Source organism: Rosa chinensis, chromosome 6, assembly GCF_002994745.2.
Source record: "Rosa chinensis cultivar Old Blush chromosome 6, RchiOBHm-V2, whole genome shotgun sequence".
Taxonomy (NCBI): Eukaryota; Viridiplantae; Streptophyta; class Magnoliopsida; order Rosales; family Rosaceae; genus Rosa; species Rosa chinensis.
In genome coordinates, this window is record NC_037093.1 from 63,626,460 (window position 1) to 63,642,094 (window position 15,635).

The window sequence follows — 15,635 nt, forward strand, 5'->3', positions numbered from 1 at the left end:
AGGGAGTATATGTCAATCAAGGACCCTAGGGCTTTATGGATTGTGCTTGAAGAGCGCTTTGGAGATATCCAAGATATCCTCCTCCTTGACTTGAAGATGCAGTGGAATGATCTAAGCTTCATTGACTTCAAGACAGTTTCTGAATATAATTTAGAAGCTCTACGAATCAAGTCGATGTTGGGATTCTATAGAGTAAACCTCACAGAACAAGATTTAATTGAAAAAACTCTTTCAACCTTCCTCATTTCAGGCTTTCAGCATTATTGGTTTCAAAGCAATATTGGCTTGAGTACAATGCTCAACGGATCACGAGGTTTCATCAGCTTGTCACTGCTATATCAGTCGTAGCTAAGAGCGTTCATGAGGTGAATTATGGTGACACACCTAAAGGAGGGCGCAAGGAGCAGAACTCTGAAGTTAAGGGAGATCAAACTAGACGTGTGAGTCCATACAACAGCCCTACAAAGGAAGGAAATCACCATAACGATGAGCAGACATGGGAGAGGCAGGGTCGACACTACCGACCGTGGTGGAGCCGCCACCAACGTCCCTAGGGTTTGTGCTGATAGAGTGTTTAAGGAAACGAGATCGAGATTGAGAGAGAATTTAGAGAGAATTGTAGTGTATTTCATTGACAATAGTAGGAGCCTCTAGATATATATAGAGGACACAAGTGTATAACAATTGAGTACAAAGAATCCTATTCTAATTAAGAATAAGAATATAGAACAGTCTTCTCCTTTTTTTTGTTTTTTTTGGTCTGAATAATCTTCTCCTGTTAGAAAGTAATTGTAGTTACCTCTGCCTTTTTCCAATTTAATTTGCCTAAACCGATCTAAATTCAAAGGAAGCTGAGCCAAGCAGTAGAAGCACTAAAGACCTCAAATTTAAAACCAATAAGGAAACAGAAATTAAAACCCGAGTCTTTCTGCAGCTGAAATATTCATCGTCTTATAATCGCATCGCGGTTGGAGTAATTGAACCCTTGAACCTACCGTTGCAGAAAAACCCTAGCCGATCGGAAACTGGGATCAAGTTTTGAGCTTCAACTTTAAGCCCCGCCGTATCTTTATATTTCCCGCGATCATGCATACGTGGCAGAATACAAGCCCTCCATTTCTCTTCTTTTTTTCTTTTTTTTGAAAAGACGACTGTATAGTGTAGTAGTAGTAACCAGTAGGACTATCTCACTGTCCTCTTTGCCTCCACAAAAACCAGAAAATATCCCAGAGCAAATGAAACCGATAAAATAGAACGCCGCACCAAAATGTGTTAGCAGAATTATTTGCCGACGTCCCCTGAAATCGTCGTCGACATGCTTCTTCTGCCTCTGCCTGGTTCCACCCGATTCCCATCCGTTCAATTATCTTCGTCTCCGATACTCATCCGCCACCACCTCCACCACCACCACATCTTCCACGCGCCTCCCTCCGCCGTTTCCACTTCCGCCGAATCTCATCTCCCCCCAATTTCATCCTCACGACGTCGTTTGGATAACTACGACACCGACCAGGCCGCCGTTTCCCGCTACGACTTCGCTCCACTGCTCGCCTTCCTCTCCACCTCGTCCAGCTCCACTCATGACGACATTGACTCGGCGTCGCCGACGTCACTCGACCCCGCCGAGTTCCAGCTGGCCGAGTCGTACCGGGCCGTCCCGGCCCCTCTCTGGCACTCCCTCCTCAAATCCCTCTGCTCCTCCTCCTCCTCCTCCTCCTTGAAACAGGCCTACGCGCTCGTTTCGTGGCTCCAGAAGCACAACCTCTGCTTCTCCTATGAGCTCCTCTACTCCATCCTCATCCACGCGCTCGGACGCTCCGAGAAGCTCTACGAGGCGTTCCTGCTCTCGCAGCGGCAGACGTTGACTCCGTTGACCTACAACGCTCTCATCGGCGCGTGCGCTCGCAACGGCGACCTGGAGAAGGCGCTCAATTTGATGTCCAGGATGCGCCAGGACGGTTACCGGTCGGATTTCGTGAATTACAGCCTGGTAATTCAGTCGCTTAATCGCTCAAACAAGGTTGATTCTCCAATTATGTTAAAGCTTTACAGGGAGATTGAGTCTGAGAATGTTGAGATTGATGGACAGCTGCTAAATGATTTGATTGTTGGTTTCGCAAAAGCCGGCGAGCCCAGCCAGGCTATGCATTTTCTTGCCATGGTGCAGGCTAGTGGTTTGAGCCCCAAAACCGCTACTCTGGTGGCGGTTATTTCAGCTTTGGGGAACTCCGGTAGGGTGGTTGAGGCGGAAGCTATTTTCGAGGAAATGAAAGAGGGTGGGTTGCAACCGAGGACTAGAGCTTACAATGCACTGCTGAAAGGGTATGTGAAGGCAGCTTCTTTGGAAGATGCTGAATCCATTGTGTCACAGATGGAGAGGAGTGGCATTTCACCAGATGAGCACACTTACAGCCTCCTCATTGATGCTTATGCCAACGCCGGTAGGTGGGAGAGTGCGAGAATTGTGTTGAAGGAGATGGAGGCTAGCAATGTGCAGCCTAATTCGTATGTTTTCAGTAGGATTTTAGCTAGTTATCGGGATAGAGGGGAGTGGCAGAAGTCATTTCAAGTTTTGAGGGAGATGAGGAGCAGTGGGGTAATGCCTGATAGGCATTTTTACAATGTGATGATTGATACTTTTGGAAAGTCTAATTGTCTTGATCATGCTATGGCTACCTTTGAAAGGATGCTATCGGAGGGGATTCAGCCAGATACTGTTACCTGGAATACTCTCATTGATAGTCATTGTAAGTCAGGCCACCATGTAAGGGCAGAGGAGTTGTTTGAGGAAATGCAGGAGAGTGGTTGCGCGCCTTGTGCCACCACCTTTAACATCATGATAAACTCCTTAGGAGAGCAGGAGAGATGGGATGAAGTGAAGGGCCTAATGGGGAAGATGCAGAGTCAGGGTTTACTTCCGAATATAGTTACTTATACCACGTTAGTTGACATATATGGGAAGTCGGGGAGATTTAATGATGCAATAGAGTGCTTGGAGATAATGAAGTCTGCAGGCATGAAACCATCCCCGACAATGTATAATGCCTTGATTAATGCCTATGCTCAAAGGGTAAGTTGTCTTCTCTACACTCCTTGACAATTTTATTATGCAGTCGGTTCACTTGATTTTACATTATACCATGATGACGTTTCTTAAAATGTAGATTGCTTAGACCCTAATCTATTAACTTGCGTTGTATACCATCTCATCTTAGGTGATCTTACTTGCACTTTTAATTGCATAGTTCTTTGAATTGAAACCATGATATGGCCAGCTTGTTGTGCACTTTCAATTGCATAACCGTTATGTGGTTAATTTTATTGTGCAATGTCATATCTACTTCTATTGACATGACAATCTGTTTTAGCTTTGGCACTGTCAATATCACCAGTGACGACGTTAAAGAATGTTTAATATACAAGTTCTTCTTCCTGAACTATTCAATTACTGGTCTATTAGAATTTGTGTGCTTCTATATATTTGCATACTTTCTTTGGACTGCTGAAGCTCTATGATGAACTGCCTACCAGTTCATCTTACTTCAGACAACCAATTTATCTTTCTATTTAAATCTCTGAGAATAAATCGGATACTCTTATTGAGGATGTGATGGTTGATCATTAATATGATCTGATGGAATCCTTTACAGGGTTTGTCTGAGCAAGCACTGAATGCATTCAGGGTTATGAGAGCAGACGGCTTGAAACCTAGTCTATTAGCTCTCAATTCATTAATTAATGCATTTGGCGAAGATAGGAGGGATGCTGAGGCCTTTTCCGTGTTGCAGTACATGAAGGACAATGTAAGTTATTTATGCTGCTGTTCACCGTTAAAAATACTGCATACAGTGGTACAATTGATCTTTCCATGTTACCACCTTCACTATTATTCTTATAACTGCAGGATGTAAAACCAGACGTGGTTACATATACTACACTTATGAAAGCCCTTATTCGCGTCGATAAATTTTATAAGGTATGAATCCTATTTAATGTCCTTACTATAGATGACCTCTGCATCTTGATTGTATGCATCACAGGCCTTTGGGCTACGTAATTTCAGCATCTGCTGTTGTTTGATATTGAAATATGGTTTTGGTTTCAGGTTCCAGATGTGTATGAAGAAATGCTCCACTCTAGGGTTACTCCTGATAGGAAAGCTAGGGCAATGTTACGGTCTGCCCTGAAATACATGAAACAGACACTGAATCATAGATGATATGATCGACTCCTACAGCCAAATTTACATATGTTCCACCTTTTATGTTTGATCGAGTCAGGATTATTACTATAAAGGTTAGGTCAAAACCCTAACAATGATATTGCTTTTCTTTTACATAAGCATGAATTGAAGTTTTGAGAGTTGATTTTTTTTATGAAAATAAGTTTCACAAAGTGTGTTAGCATCTCCAAAGGTTGTGATGAATCACCAGCCACCGCATTGAACATTTTTTCCTCTGGTCTAAAGATTTTGCAGGAATGATGATTGATTTACACCGGCCATCGTGCAAAGGGAATTCAAATTCAAGGGCAATCATGGCTTCACAGTTTGGAAACAAAGACACTGACCGATGACAAACAAGAACAATTGAAGAAACAACCCATCCCCTCACTAATTTTTGGTTGGAATTCTTTTTCCATAAGCACCAGGGAAAATATGATTTGTTCCGTGTATCTTGTAAAATCTTCCGATTATATTTTTATCCCAAGGTGGAATGTAATTATAACACTACATTGTATTATTTTTCTTCATTATCCTAAAGGAAGAGCATTTTTATGCCAGCAATATCTATTTCCACTTTAAATAGATGCAGATTCAGTCTACCAAATACTTGGATGCTCTGTGTGGCCACACAAATCGATGCTTTCCTTAAAGAAACAATAATGAGTTTTACAGAGAAACCATTACACCTATAAGTTAAAACAAGATATTCCTATGGTGTGTACTTTACAAATAAAAAATTTAAGACGCATAATTTGTCAAAAATTTGGCAAACAATCCTATATCTGAATTCAGAGTGCAATAGCAGAAACAATTGGTCTAGAAAACTTGCTTTTTGAAATTCTGGAACAGAACATGAACAGTAACAGAACTGAGGATAACAAGAAGAGCCTGAAATATGTTCTTATCTCCTGCAGTCCTAGCTCAAGCACCTCCATCTTCTTTCCATATCTACTACTCCTCTCCACCAAGTACCCATCAAGATACTCATCTATGGACACCCACTTGTCTAAGGGGGGCTTTGAATAATTTTCACCGAGCAGATTTGGCCCCAATTTAAAAATTGTGAAAAATGCAGCTGACCATTCATTGAGAACCCTCTGAAAGTGAAAAAAAAAAATTGCACTGTTAAACAACAGCTCTCCCTTTTCTCTTTATAGAAGATGAACCATAAAGTTACATACATTGAAGGTACCAAAGTCAGTGGGATTGAACATTTTAAAGCAATCTTTTGATGAGGCTGCTCCATCTCCATATATCTAATCACAATGAAAAAGGATACTTCTTTCTATGAGTCAAAGTGCTGTGAAATTAAAATTTTAAGGAAAAAGAGGCATGCTGTGACAAACCTCAAAGGTGAAAGCCATTGGCACCTTTACAATGTCAAACATAAAATCAGTTGCTGTCCCATGTGCCAGATATCTGCAATTAAACAATATTAAGTATTTGAAAACTCTTACTGCAAGAATTTTGAAGTAGTAAAAATTGAATCCTTTGAACTTTGGCTCTGACAATGGCTATTTATCATCACATTAATAACATAAATATTGCTTGACAAAATAACATTATTAGAGAACAGAACATGGCTACAAGCAAGGCCAGCAGGCCAAACCTAACCACCAAATTTATGAAATGTGCCCCAAGCCACAAGGCTGAAGGCGTTCTGGCTATCACACATCATTGCACCTCCACCCAAGCCCCCATTGGCCATTGTAGTGAGAATGAGATTGAATAAAAGAGTAGCATGCTAATGGTAATAATGACAACAATAAGAACAATGAATAAGTGAACTACTAACCCAACAGAACCTCCACCAGACCCAATCATGCAACGTTTTTGGCAATGCAGATGGTTCAGTTCTTCAAGCAATGACTTCATCTTTTGTGAGGGAACTCCATCAGGGGTTGTGTTCTTATGGTCGTACGGCATAAATAGAGCCTGGAAAAAATAAAAAAATAAAAACTTTGTTAAGAGTGTGTCAGACAGACTATGCAGCCAAAATCCTAAGTTACCCTAAGAAGTGCTTTAATCTGAACAGATTCTCTAAGTAATGCAGATCATATTTCAGTAAAAAAAGAAGTGCTTTATTCTGAAACTTGAAAAAGGTGGATATGATTTTGGAGACAACATGAGGGAATATAATTGGAAGTCAGTTTGACCCACCTCCATCCCAGAGTGTATATTAACCCATATGTGCGGATCAAATGACACTGCAATTTTCCGCATTATTTGAGCTTCAGGCTCACTGAAAGGAGCAGTCCCAGGATTTTCTTCATACGGATCATAGTCCTGTTATTAAACACAAACATGAAAGAGAAAGAAGAGTGTCAAGCACAGAACTGCCCAAGAAATGAACTGACAATTGTATAATAAGTTAAAGAGTGAAGCAACATGACCACTGAATGAGACTCCAGACTCATCTAATGGTGCGTTGCATATGAAATTCAATAGAAATGAATTTCTATATGCACTGGCTTAAAAAACTTCCACCTCAACAAGAGATCAATACACCTTCAAGATGAAATAAACAAGCAACATGATGAAATGACATAGCATAGAAAAGAAAATGGGACTTAAACAAATGGGCAGCATTGATTAACCTTCTCTTTTTTGCCCCAATCTACGCTCCAATTACGGTTAAGATCAACTCCTCTCCCTGTCATATAATACAAACTTAAACATTTAAATAAGTTTATCACACAAGTGTTAGTGTAGGAAGACGAGTAAAAGTAAGTAATAATGGAAAGTGAAACAATTTCCAATTGCCATATTGTCGTTTCTTATATATGTTGACTGACAAATAGAATTTTATTTATAGTAGTGTATGTGTATCTTTTGAAGTCAGTATAATCAGCGGCATTACCATTTCTCCTCTCGCAGAGGTCTCCTGCTTCAACAAGTCTGCGGCCATTTAGGTTTTCCATGGGCACCACCTGACATAAATTAGAATCAGAACTCAAAAACTACCAAGGTTCCTGAAGCATATCCAGAGAAACCAGCTAAAATTCAAGAGGAAGATATTCTGATCCCTAGGATTTTGGGTTCTAGGGATGATTAATAAAGCCAGGAACAGCTTTCCATCTAATAGGAAAAATAAAAATGGGAAACCTTATAAAAGGTAATCAAACTAAAAAAATTTCTAGTGTAATATATGAAATAGATCCATGAACAACATGGAAGCAAAATCATCGCAATGTAAGAGTTGTCTATAAGTTAGAGCTAATGTATACAACAATATTGCCTTTTAACTTCAGGAGAAATGCAAGGTAAGTTGTAGTGAAAGCCACATACTTGAAGAGGGAGAGGATTAGGATAAGAAGAGGCGACTATCTATTGCTTTGCAGTTCTACTGTACCCCTCTTATTGTAGCTCCCATCCTATGGTAATATGCTGCTTAAATGTTTGCATAAACTATTTACATCACTTGGTAAAAGCTAATTGCAGCTACATCAATAACTATTGAAAAAAATTTAGTAAAGTTGTTACCTTTATCACAAGATTGTCAAGGGTCTGGTCTAGGGAAGCTTGGTCTAGGTTGGGCAGAAACTTTTCTATACACAAGATTGAAAGGATTCGCAAAGCGACTTCAGATGTAATGAGCTCCCTTCCATGCTGCCCGAAACTCTGGAAGACAAGGAATCATCTGTCAAAAACAGCAGCCATTACCAATCAAAATCTAATTAAAACGAATCATGTCATGCAACACATAGAATTGTATAGAAAGCTTACAAGAAGGATCCGAAACCTTGGCTTGTCGTCGGCCTCCTGCCTCCTCCGACTATAAGTAACTACAGCAATCTCAGCAGAGTAACCCTTGTTTTGAGCCTTAATTGTATCCAACTATCATCGAATCGAAACGAAAAGTTTAGGACCTTAGGACATGAAATGAAATTCAGAAAAAATGATTGACCGGCAAGAGCAACCTACAGTGAGTTTATCTTTGTGTCGAAGGACCAAAGCTTTAATTTCTTCCATCAAATCCCCACTGTAAACCAATAGAAAGCAATACTTTGATTATGTTCAAGGCTAATTCACCAAACAAATTCAAAACTTGACATCAAGTAAGCCAAATGATAACTTAGTGAATGGCCAAGATTCGAGCTTCAGTCACTGTAAGACCTAATTTCCTCAACCAATATTGAAATCAAAATCAAGAGCAAAATCAATGAATCTGATATCTCCAATTCAGCACAGAATTCACACGAGGCAGATTGAAATGGTTAAGAAATGAGAAAAGCTGACCTAGAATGGTAGAGATCGCGGTCAATGGGGGTGAGAGAAGGGTAAGAGAGATTAGTATCGCCATGGACGACGGAGAAGAAACCTTGCAACCAAGCAAAGAAGCACAAACTGATGCACAAGGGAGACCATAGAGGAAGCTGATGAGCCATAACAGGACCCGGTCCAAGAGCCCAGACGAAGAAGAAGAAGAAGAAGAATATACAAAGCTTTTCTATTTATTCGCTAATTTATTTTCTTCATTTCTTTCGAAGCAGTGTGTGAATGTATGGAAAAACGAAGCGGGGGTTGTCTCTGTCAGTTTGTCATGATCGTCCGACTTCCCACGTTCAGCGGTCTTGATTTTGTTTCTGCTTTACCTATTTAAAATTTGTATTTTACAATTAATTTTCATTATTTACATTTCCATGGCATCTCCTGCTCCTCCGGCCAGTCGGACACGAAATGGCATCATCGCATCTTGTAACTTAGACCACACCCACCTGTATCACAATGATAGCAACCCAATAGGATGCACAAGTAATTAAATTTAGTTGCGTAACTATAGAGCATAGAAAGTCATCAAAAAATTATAGAACATAGACAGTAGGATAGTCATATACTCATACGCACCCATCACAATTTATTAATTTATATATCTCTGAAATATCTAAAAGTACAAAAACACCGTTTATTGAAATTAGAGAGTCGGACGGCTGGACTGACGGAATATCGAACAACTAAAATAGTTCGACGACCTAACCCAATATATATAAAAATCGAAACTATTTTTTGTTAGTAGAGTTCTTTTTTCTCACACTCTTAGTAACGTAAACTCATACTAACATAGCATGTTCAATCACTGTCTAAGAATTATTCAGACACCTAGCTAGGGTTTTCAAATTGAAATTTGGGTTATATAATTGACATTATCTCTACTACAATTATGTGGTTGACCCTACTCTAGATAATGATCACAACTAAACTACGTATACATTAGCAAGATAACACATTATATTAAGCTAAAGTTGCATGTAGTACTTCATCATATATCAAACTAAAAGGTTTCCGGTGGTGTACTCATTGGTGCTCATTCGAATGACCATATATATGAACACCAATTAATACTCATTCGAATCGAACGACCACATATATGAACACCAAGTAATCGATTCGAATGACCATATATATGAAAACCAATTAATACTCCATCTTACAATGTATATTTTTTTTTTGGTCTGATCTTACAAGGTATATTAGTTTGATATATGACTATATATATGATCACCAATTAATATTCATTCGAATCGAATGACCATATGTATACCTTGGCAGCCGCACGATCTTACCTCCAGTGGTGTATTCATTGATGCTCATTCGAATCGATTACTATGTGACTAAGATGTTTGCTTACCACACTTGGATTAAACATTGATGACTACATTAAAAATATTTAAATACACTCTTCTAACCTCAACCCTGGATATCAGATTCAAGGGTGGGTGATCACAAATTCCTTAATCGATCACCAGATAGCTGAGTGAATCGAATGGAAGCTTTGTGACGGTAGTTTACCTGACACCATATACAATTATACATGGAGTTAATTTAAGATCAAAGGACTAGGATCCACTGAAACCAATTTCTGAAGGTTGGAGTTGCCTTCCAGTAGAGCCATCTGACGCTGATCCAAGGTGACCCATGCTTCAATTCCGTCACCGGACTTTGTGTCCACCAAAATGATCAGATTCATGAAGTGAGGAGCACTATTGGAACCAATGCTGCTCACCCATGCAGGCTTCCCCCACCCAAAATCAGCAGATTCGTACCACCCAAACTTGCACCAACTGCTAAACCCATAATAATCTAAATCCAACCCATCACTGTTCATGATTCCCTCCAGAGAATCAATCATTAGAGACTTCCCTTGCTTCCCTCGGATTTCTTTGGCAAAATCAGCATCAATCTTCGACAATGCATTACTCAACTCACTCACCAAGCCTGGCAAGACCAAGTTCTGCTGCTGCTCCTCCTCCTCCTCATCATCATCGACATCTCCGATATAAGATCGTGCGACTGCCATCCAAAGGAGGTTTCCGGTAGAGTGCTCAAGATTGGAATTGGAATCATCCATTGCAGTCCGTAGTTTTGAGCGGAGGTTCACAATATGTGTCAGCAGTGAAGGCCTTTGGACGCCATGTTTCTCTTTAGAGACAGCCATGCAGCACTGCCACAAGAAAGCCGAAACCACCTCAACGCGCGTGGGTGGTTTCTTTCGAACCATTCGAGCGTTGAGCTTGAGGGTGGCTATAGCCATGGCATCAAACACAAATCTTTTTGTGACACTAGACTCCTTGCCTTTTATGAACAAGGAGCCCCACATGTGAAGAGAGGAATCTCTAAGCCACAGATCGCCATTTGTGGGGAACAAAGAAGCCGCAGCAAATAAGTTGGGGGATATACGCGGTGGTGCTGCTTTCTCCGATGATCCTGATACTAGTCGACGACCAATAGCAGTCCATGACTTGAGGAAAGTGCACAAGGCAGCACCATCAAGGAGCTTGTGTGAGATGCATAGGCCAATGGCAATGCCACCGCACTTGAACACATTTGCTTGGATGTTTGTAATAAAATTGCTACTACTCGTATGAGTAATATTTCCAGGGAGGAATTGGTTCAGCAACGAATCAAAAAGTTCAGGACGGCTGAGAAACTCGTGAAGGGAAAAGGACTTAACTCTGGCTTCGATGAAGGCAGCTCCTTCATCGTTGCACTCGACAGATAGCTCATCATCTTTGAGCTTCCCGGCAAGGGGGTAGAACTCAGTCAAGGCCTCAGATAAAGATGCCTTCAGCACATCTAGTCTTTTGGTGGTGGCAATGGTAGTAATGGGATCATAAAAGAGAATAATGGGAGCATAGGGAGCTGGTATGAGCTGATCAAGAAGGGAAAGCTTGAAGGTTCTGAGGTGAGAGGGTGTTGGGAAAGATGGTTTAATCTTCTCTTCAGAAAAAACTTCTACCTGCAATACCTTCATTTTCGTTTCTATTGGATTGGCAAGCTTAAGAAGAACGTTTATTCCAGGGGATTTATAGTAAGGGTAATGATATGGGGCCTCAATCTCAATGAGGCCTAAGATTTGTGGCCTCAAATCCTAGGTGTCATGTCATGTAAGTAAATAAAAATTTATTTTTAATTCCATATAATATATATTGCCACCAACTTTACCATTTTACATTTCCTTTTAGATATTAGGGGATGAATCAATTACATTAATGAATTTAATTAGGTGACAAAAAAAAATATCAGCTATTAATTATATATTAATTTAAGAAATATGTCTACAGATTCTTTGATCAATATTTTTCTTCATTTAATTAAATTCTTTCCTTTAATATTTCTTCCCAAATGGCATTAATATATTGAATTACATGTCAAGAAATAGACGTTAACTTTTTTTTTTTCAAATATTGATTAATTTCATCCAAAAAAATATAGCATTAGTAAATTGAATTTGGGAAATACTTATGTCTAAATTAAGAGGTAAGAAAAAATTACATGTTAGCAGCCATTAATTAACATCTGCAATCTAAATATAAGGGGAAAGACAAACAAAAAATAATAAATTCAGATCTAACGTTTAAACTCATAAAGAGAAAACAATGAACAAAAGATTATACAATCATATGAATATGATTATATTTTAAAAATTTGCAGGAACCCAACAAAAGTTGAATTCATATACGTATTATACAAATCTATTAATGTTAAAGGAAAAACACATTATGTGCCTTCGTCAAAGCAACTGACGAGGAGGGAATCAATGAATTACAATCACAGCTCAATCAGCATTTAGTATCATTAATGTAATCGATATTTCCGTTGTAATTCTATCCCTATATAAAGGGACTATGAAATGAAATGAGTAGATCAATTATCATTTTACTTTAACACGTTATCAGCACGCTTAGAGCCAATAGCTAATAGTAAAAAAAAAAAACCTAGCTTCGAAAAAAAAATTTCTTCTCCCTGCCATCAACCCCACAGCGCCTCCATGTCCTCACGCTAGCATAGCAGCACCTTGCCCAGCACGCACAACCTACACATGCCACCAGAGATCGGATACCGACGACCGACTCGACCTCGAATCTGATTCTTCTTCATCTAGCCCTTGCCTTGGTGCCCCCGTCGACCTACTCCGGCACTCCAGCCCAATCCACCTGACCTCGGTGCTTCCTCCATCAGCCGGCATCCATCACCACACGCGTCAGCCGGCATCCTCACCCTGCGCTACTGCCCCTGCATCCACCGGCTTCCCAGATCACCGGCCATCTCTGACAAAAAGGACATAGATCACCGGCGCCACCCTTGAGACCCACCGATCTGGACCCAGACCCGCCTTCACCATCTGTAAACCAGAAAAAGAAAAAAAAAAAAAAAAAAGGAAGACAGAAAACCAAAAAGGAAGAAGAAGAAAGAAAAAAGAGAGAAAAAAAAAAAAAAAATCCCGATTCGGGTCCATTTTGGGCTGTTGACCCAATCTGAAAAAAAAAAGACCTAGCAAAAGAAAAAGCGGGCCTAGAAAAAACAGGCCCTGTGGCCCAAGAAAAAAAGAAGAAGCAAAGAACATAAAAAAAAAAAAAAAAAAAAAACAAACAAACAGGCCCTGCTGCCCAAGAAAAAAAGCAAAGAAAAAGAAACAAGCCCTGCTGCCCAGAAAAGAAAAAAAGCAGCCCAAGAAAAAAAAGAAACAAAGGCCTCGTGGCCCACTGCTGCAAAGAGGGAGGAAGCGGCCCAGTTTTTTTCTCAAGCACAAAAACACCGCTACGCACGCCTGCATCAACACGCGCGTGCGTTAGGATTGTTTTATTTTCTCGAAACCAAGTATGCTCTCTTTTATTTATTTTCATACCATGGTATATTTCATTATTTATAATATATTATTGCTAATTATTATGTGTAGCATATAATTTGTTGTATATGTGTGAAATTTGAGCGTGCCATGTAGTTTATTTTTATATATGCTGTGTTTTATATGGTTATTTTTAGAATGCAACCTATCAATTCCGTTTTGCCATGATAATGAAAATTCATGCGCATTATCCACACACACTTACTGTGATAAAGCATTTTCACATAGCATCGAAAGAAAAAATGTGACCATTACGAATCTTGGTCTTGAAATCTAATTCACATTTTTGGAAAATAATTTACGTGGATGTCTTTATGACTACGTAATTTATATATTCTCTCTTGTTTATGTAGATGACTGATCCAACTCGACCTGAATTTGACATCTTGGACTCAGAAGGACTTGAGTACTATCATTGGGTTTCCGATGTGGAACGATTACCGACCCCAAAGATGATGAACTATCTAATAAGGTGAAAGAAAATGCCTTAATGTTTCTGAGACGACATATTGATCCTAGCCTACGCTGGGAGTACCTTCAGTTGACAACACCTAAAGAACTGTGGGATGCCCTTAAGGGACGTTTTGGGAACATTCATGACACTTTGCTCTCAGAACTAGCCATTCAGTGGAATGGAATCCACTTGCTTGACTACAAAAGGGCCAATGACTTCAATAAGGACATGTTGCGCCTAAAGGCACGTCTCAGTTTCTGTGGAAGGAAAATCACAGAAGATGATATGATCTACAAGACTCTTTCCACCTTTCCTACTTCACCGCTTATACTAGCGGACGAGTATAGGCTGGAGTATGACAACAAAAGAATCACAACCTTCAATAAGTTGATCAACCTACTGCAAGTGGCTGAGAGACATAATGAGGTTCTCTTGAACAACAATGCCAGGCCCACTGGTACAAATAAAATTCTCAAGTCTAATTATGGACAAATGAAAGGTGGAAAGAACTCCAATGCAAGGGGGTTTAGACGTGTTGATCCCTACCCACGTGGCAACAATGCACCACGTGGAAAGGGACATGGGGAAAGTGGAAACAAGATGCAAAAGGAAAGAGTTGACAATGAACCATGCTATAGGTGTGGATTCATTGGGCATTGGTACAAGAACTGCCAAGCAAACAACAGAGTAGCAGCCAATTACAAGAGATATAGAGAGTCTAAAGAACAAGAGGCTCACTATATGGAAGAAGGAGGTCATGACCTAAGACGTCAACCTTTCAATTGCAGACTTCAATGGCAAAGAGGAACTTGCTAAGTCAATGGATGCTCTCAATCTTGACTGATCTGCTTTATTTTCCAAAGACAATTGTGAAGGCATAGTGCCTCATTTTTAATTAGACTACTACTTGGTCTTAAAGTTTATTTCAATAATGGTTTGATAAATTAGATTTCTGAACAAGACCTTGATTGGATTATCGTTGGCTTACTAATAAATTTCGGATTTTATTCTGAAGCATTGAATTTATTCGATTTTATTTACTACATGCATGGTTCGACATAGCACTATAAAGATGTAAAGCAATACATAGAGAAAAAGGAAAAATTATTAGAATGAAAAGAATACCATTCTACGCAAATAGAAATACTCTAAAAAATATGAGTTATATTTTCTAAATACCTCCCATTTATTTGTAGGAATGAATGGAGGAGAACTTGAGTGCTTAGTTGATAGTGGGACTACCCACACAATATTAAGAAGGGCTAAATACAAATTACTACCCTGTGGTTTAGGTCCAAAATCAATTCAGTCCATGAACTTCTAATTTCATCAAAAACACCCCTGCACTTTCAATTTTGACCTAATAAGTCCAATTTGTTAGTTTTCCGACAATTGAGTTATTTAACTTGTTAATGTGGCTCATATATGGTCTATGTTTTATGATGTGGTGTCGAGGTGGTCTGCATAGTCAATTTAGGAGTGAGTCCTACTATTAAAAATAAATAGTTTTTCAACAAATAATCCAACTATAACTTGAACCCATAACAGAATATTAACAAATTGGACCTATTAGATCAAAATTGAAAGTACAGGGGTGTTTTTGATGAAATTAGAAGTCCAGGGACTGAATTGATTTTGGACCTAAACCACAGGATACTAACTAGTATTTAGCCCTATTAAGAAATAGGAAATTATTCATTGAATTAATAGCCTATAATTCCTCTGTGACTATGATGATTGGATCATCACAAGTAATAAAAGGGCGAGGAACTGCCAAATTTTTGCTGCCTAATGGCACAACATTTCAAGTCACAGACTCTCTATATGCA

General features: G+C 39.4%; 3 protein-coding genes across 4 annotated transcripts; 1 reads left to right on the plus strand and 2 right to left on the minus strand.

Moving 5' to 3' along the window:
• The first annotated feature begins 915 nt into the window (after nucleotides 1–915).
• On the plus strand, nucleotides 916–4,786 carry LOC112170128 (pentatricopeptide repeat-containing protein At5g42310, chloroplastic). Of its 2 annotated transcripts, none has more exons than XM_040508131.1 (5): nucleotides 916–3,070; nucleotides 3,651–3,803; nucleotides 3,905–3,976; nucleotides 4,106–4,296; nucleotides 4,478–4,786. In XM_040508131.1, exons 1-4 carry the CDS (start codon nucleotides 1,316–1,318, stop codon nucleotides 4,217–4,219), a joined length of 2,094 nt encoding a protein of 697 aa, XP_040364065.1. In that variant the 5' UTR covers nucleotides 916–1,315; the 3' UTR covers nucleotides 4,220–4,296; nucleotides 4,478–4,786. The 2 variants fall into 2 exon arrangements, with proteins under 2 accessions (XP_040364065.1, XP_024163068.1); XM_024307300.2 differs by having other exon boundaries at nucleotides 917–3,070; nucleotides 4,469–4,786.
• A 60-nt stretch (nucleotides 4,787–4,846) lies between these two features.
• LOC112170129 (carboxypeptidase A6) lies at nucleotides 4,847–8,757 on the minus strand. Its single transcript, XM_024307301.2, has 11 exons — nucleotides 8,465–8,757; nucleotides 8,150–8,207; nucleotides 7,952–8,062; nucleotides 7,709–7,846; nucleotides 7,086–7,155; nucleotides 6,823–6,878; nucleotides 6,386–6,511; nucleotides 6,021–6,160; nucleotides 5,572–5,644; nucleotides 5,407–5,481; nucleotides 4,847–5,322 (listed from the first exon to the last, which is right to left on the minus strand). The coding sequence occupies exons 1-11, from the start codon at nucleotides 8,611–8,613 to the stop codon at nucleotides 5,014–5,016; spliced, it is 1,305 nt and encodes a 434-aa protein (XP_024163069.1). The 5' UTR covers nucleotides 8,614–8,757; the 3' UTR covers nucleotides 4,847–5,013.
• Nucleotides 8,758–10,043: 1,286 nt separating this feature from the next.
• LOC112174270 (stemmadenine O-acetyltransferase) lies at nucleotides 10,044–11,477 on the minus strand. The gene has a single exon (XM_024312010.2). The coding sequence runs from the start codon at nucleotides 11,475–11,477 to the stop codon at nucleotides 10,044–10,046; it is 1,434 nt and encodes a 477-aa protein (XP_024167778.1).
• Between the last annotated feature and the right edge of the window lie 4,158 nt (nucleotides 11,478–15,635).

What these genes read in the sequence shown, in the direction of transcription:
- LOC112170128 (XM_040508131.1), top strand. Translation starts at nt 1,316, where the DNA reads ATGCTTCTTCTGCCTCTGCCTGGTTCCACCCGATTCCCATCCGTTCAA. An exon ending in TGCAGTACATGAAGGACAAT is followed by an intron (nt 3,804 to 3,904) that starts GTAAGTTATTTA and finishes TTATAACTGCAG; the next exon opens with GATGTAAAACCAGACGTGGT. An exon ending in GCGTCGATAAATTTTATAAG is followed by an intron (nt 3,977 to 4,105) that starts GTATGAATCCTA and finishes TTTTGGTTTCAG; the next exon opens with GTTCCAGATGTGTATGAAGA.
- LOC112170129 (XM_024307301.2), bottom strand. Translation starts at nt 8,613, where the DNA reads ATGGCTCATCAGCTTCCTCTATGGTCTCCCTTGTGCATCAGTTTGTGC. An exon ending in CAAGGTTTCGGATCCTTCTT is followed by an intron (nt 7,847 to 7,951) that starts GTAAGCTTTCTA and finishes CTTGTCTTCCAG; the next exon opens with AGTTTCGGGCAGCATGGAAG. An exon ending in CAATGGCTTTCACCTTTGAG is followed by an intron (nt 5,482 to 5,571) that starts GTTTGTCACAGC and finishes CATTGTGATTAG; the next exon opens with ATATATGGAGATGGAGCAGC.
- LOC112174270 (XM_024312010.2), bottom strand. Translation starts at nt 11,477, where the DNA reads ATGAAGGTATTGCAGGTAGAAGTTTTTTCTGAAGAGAAGATTAAACCA.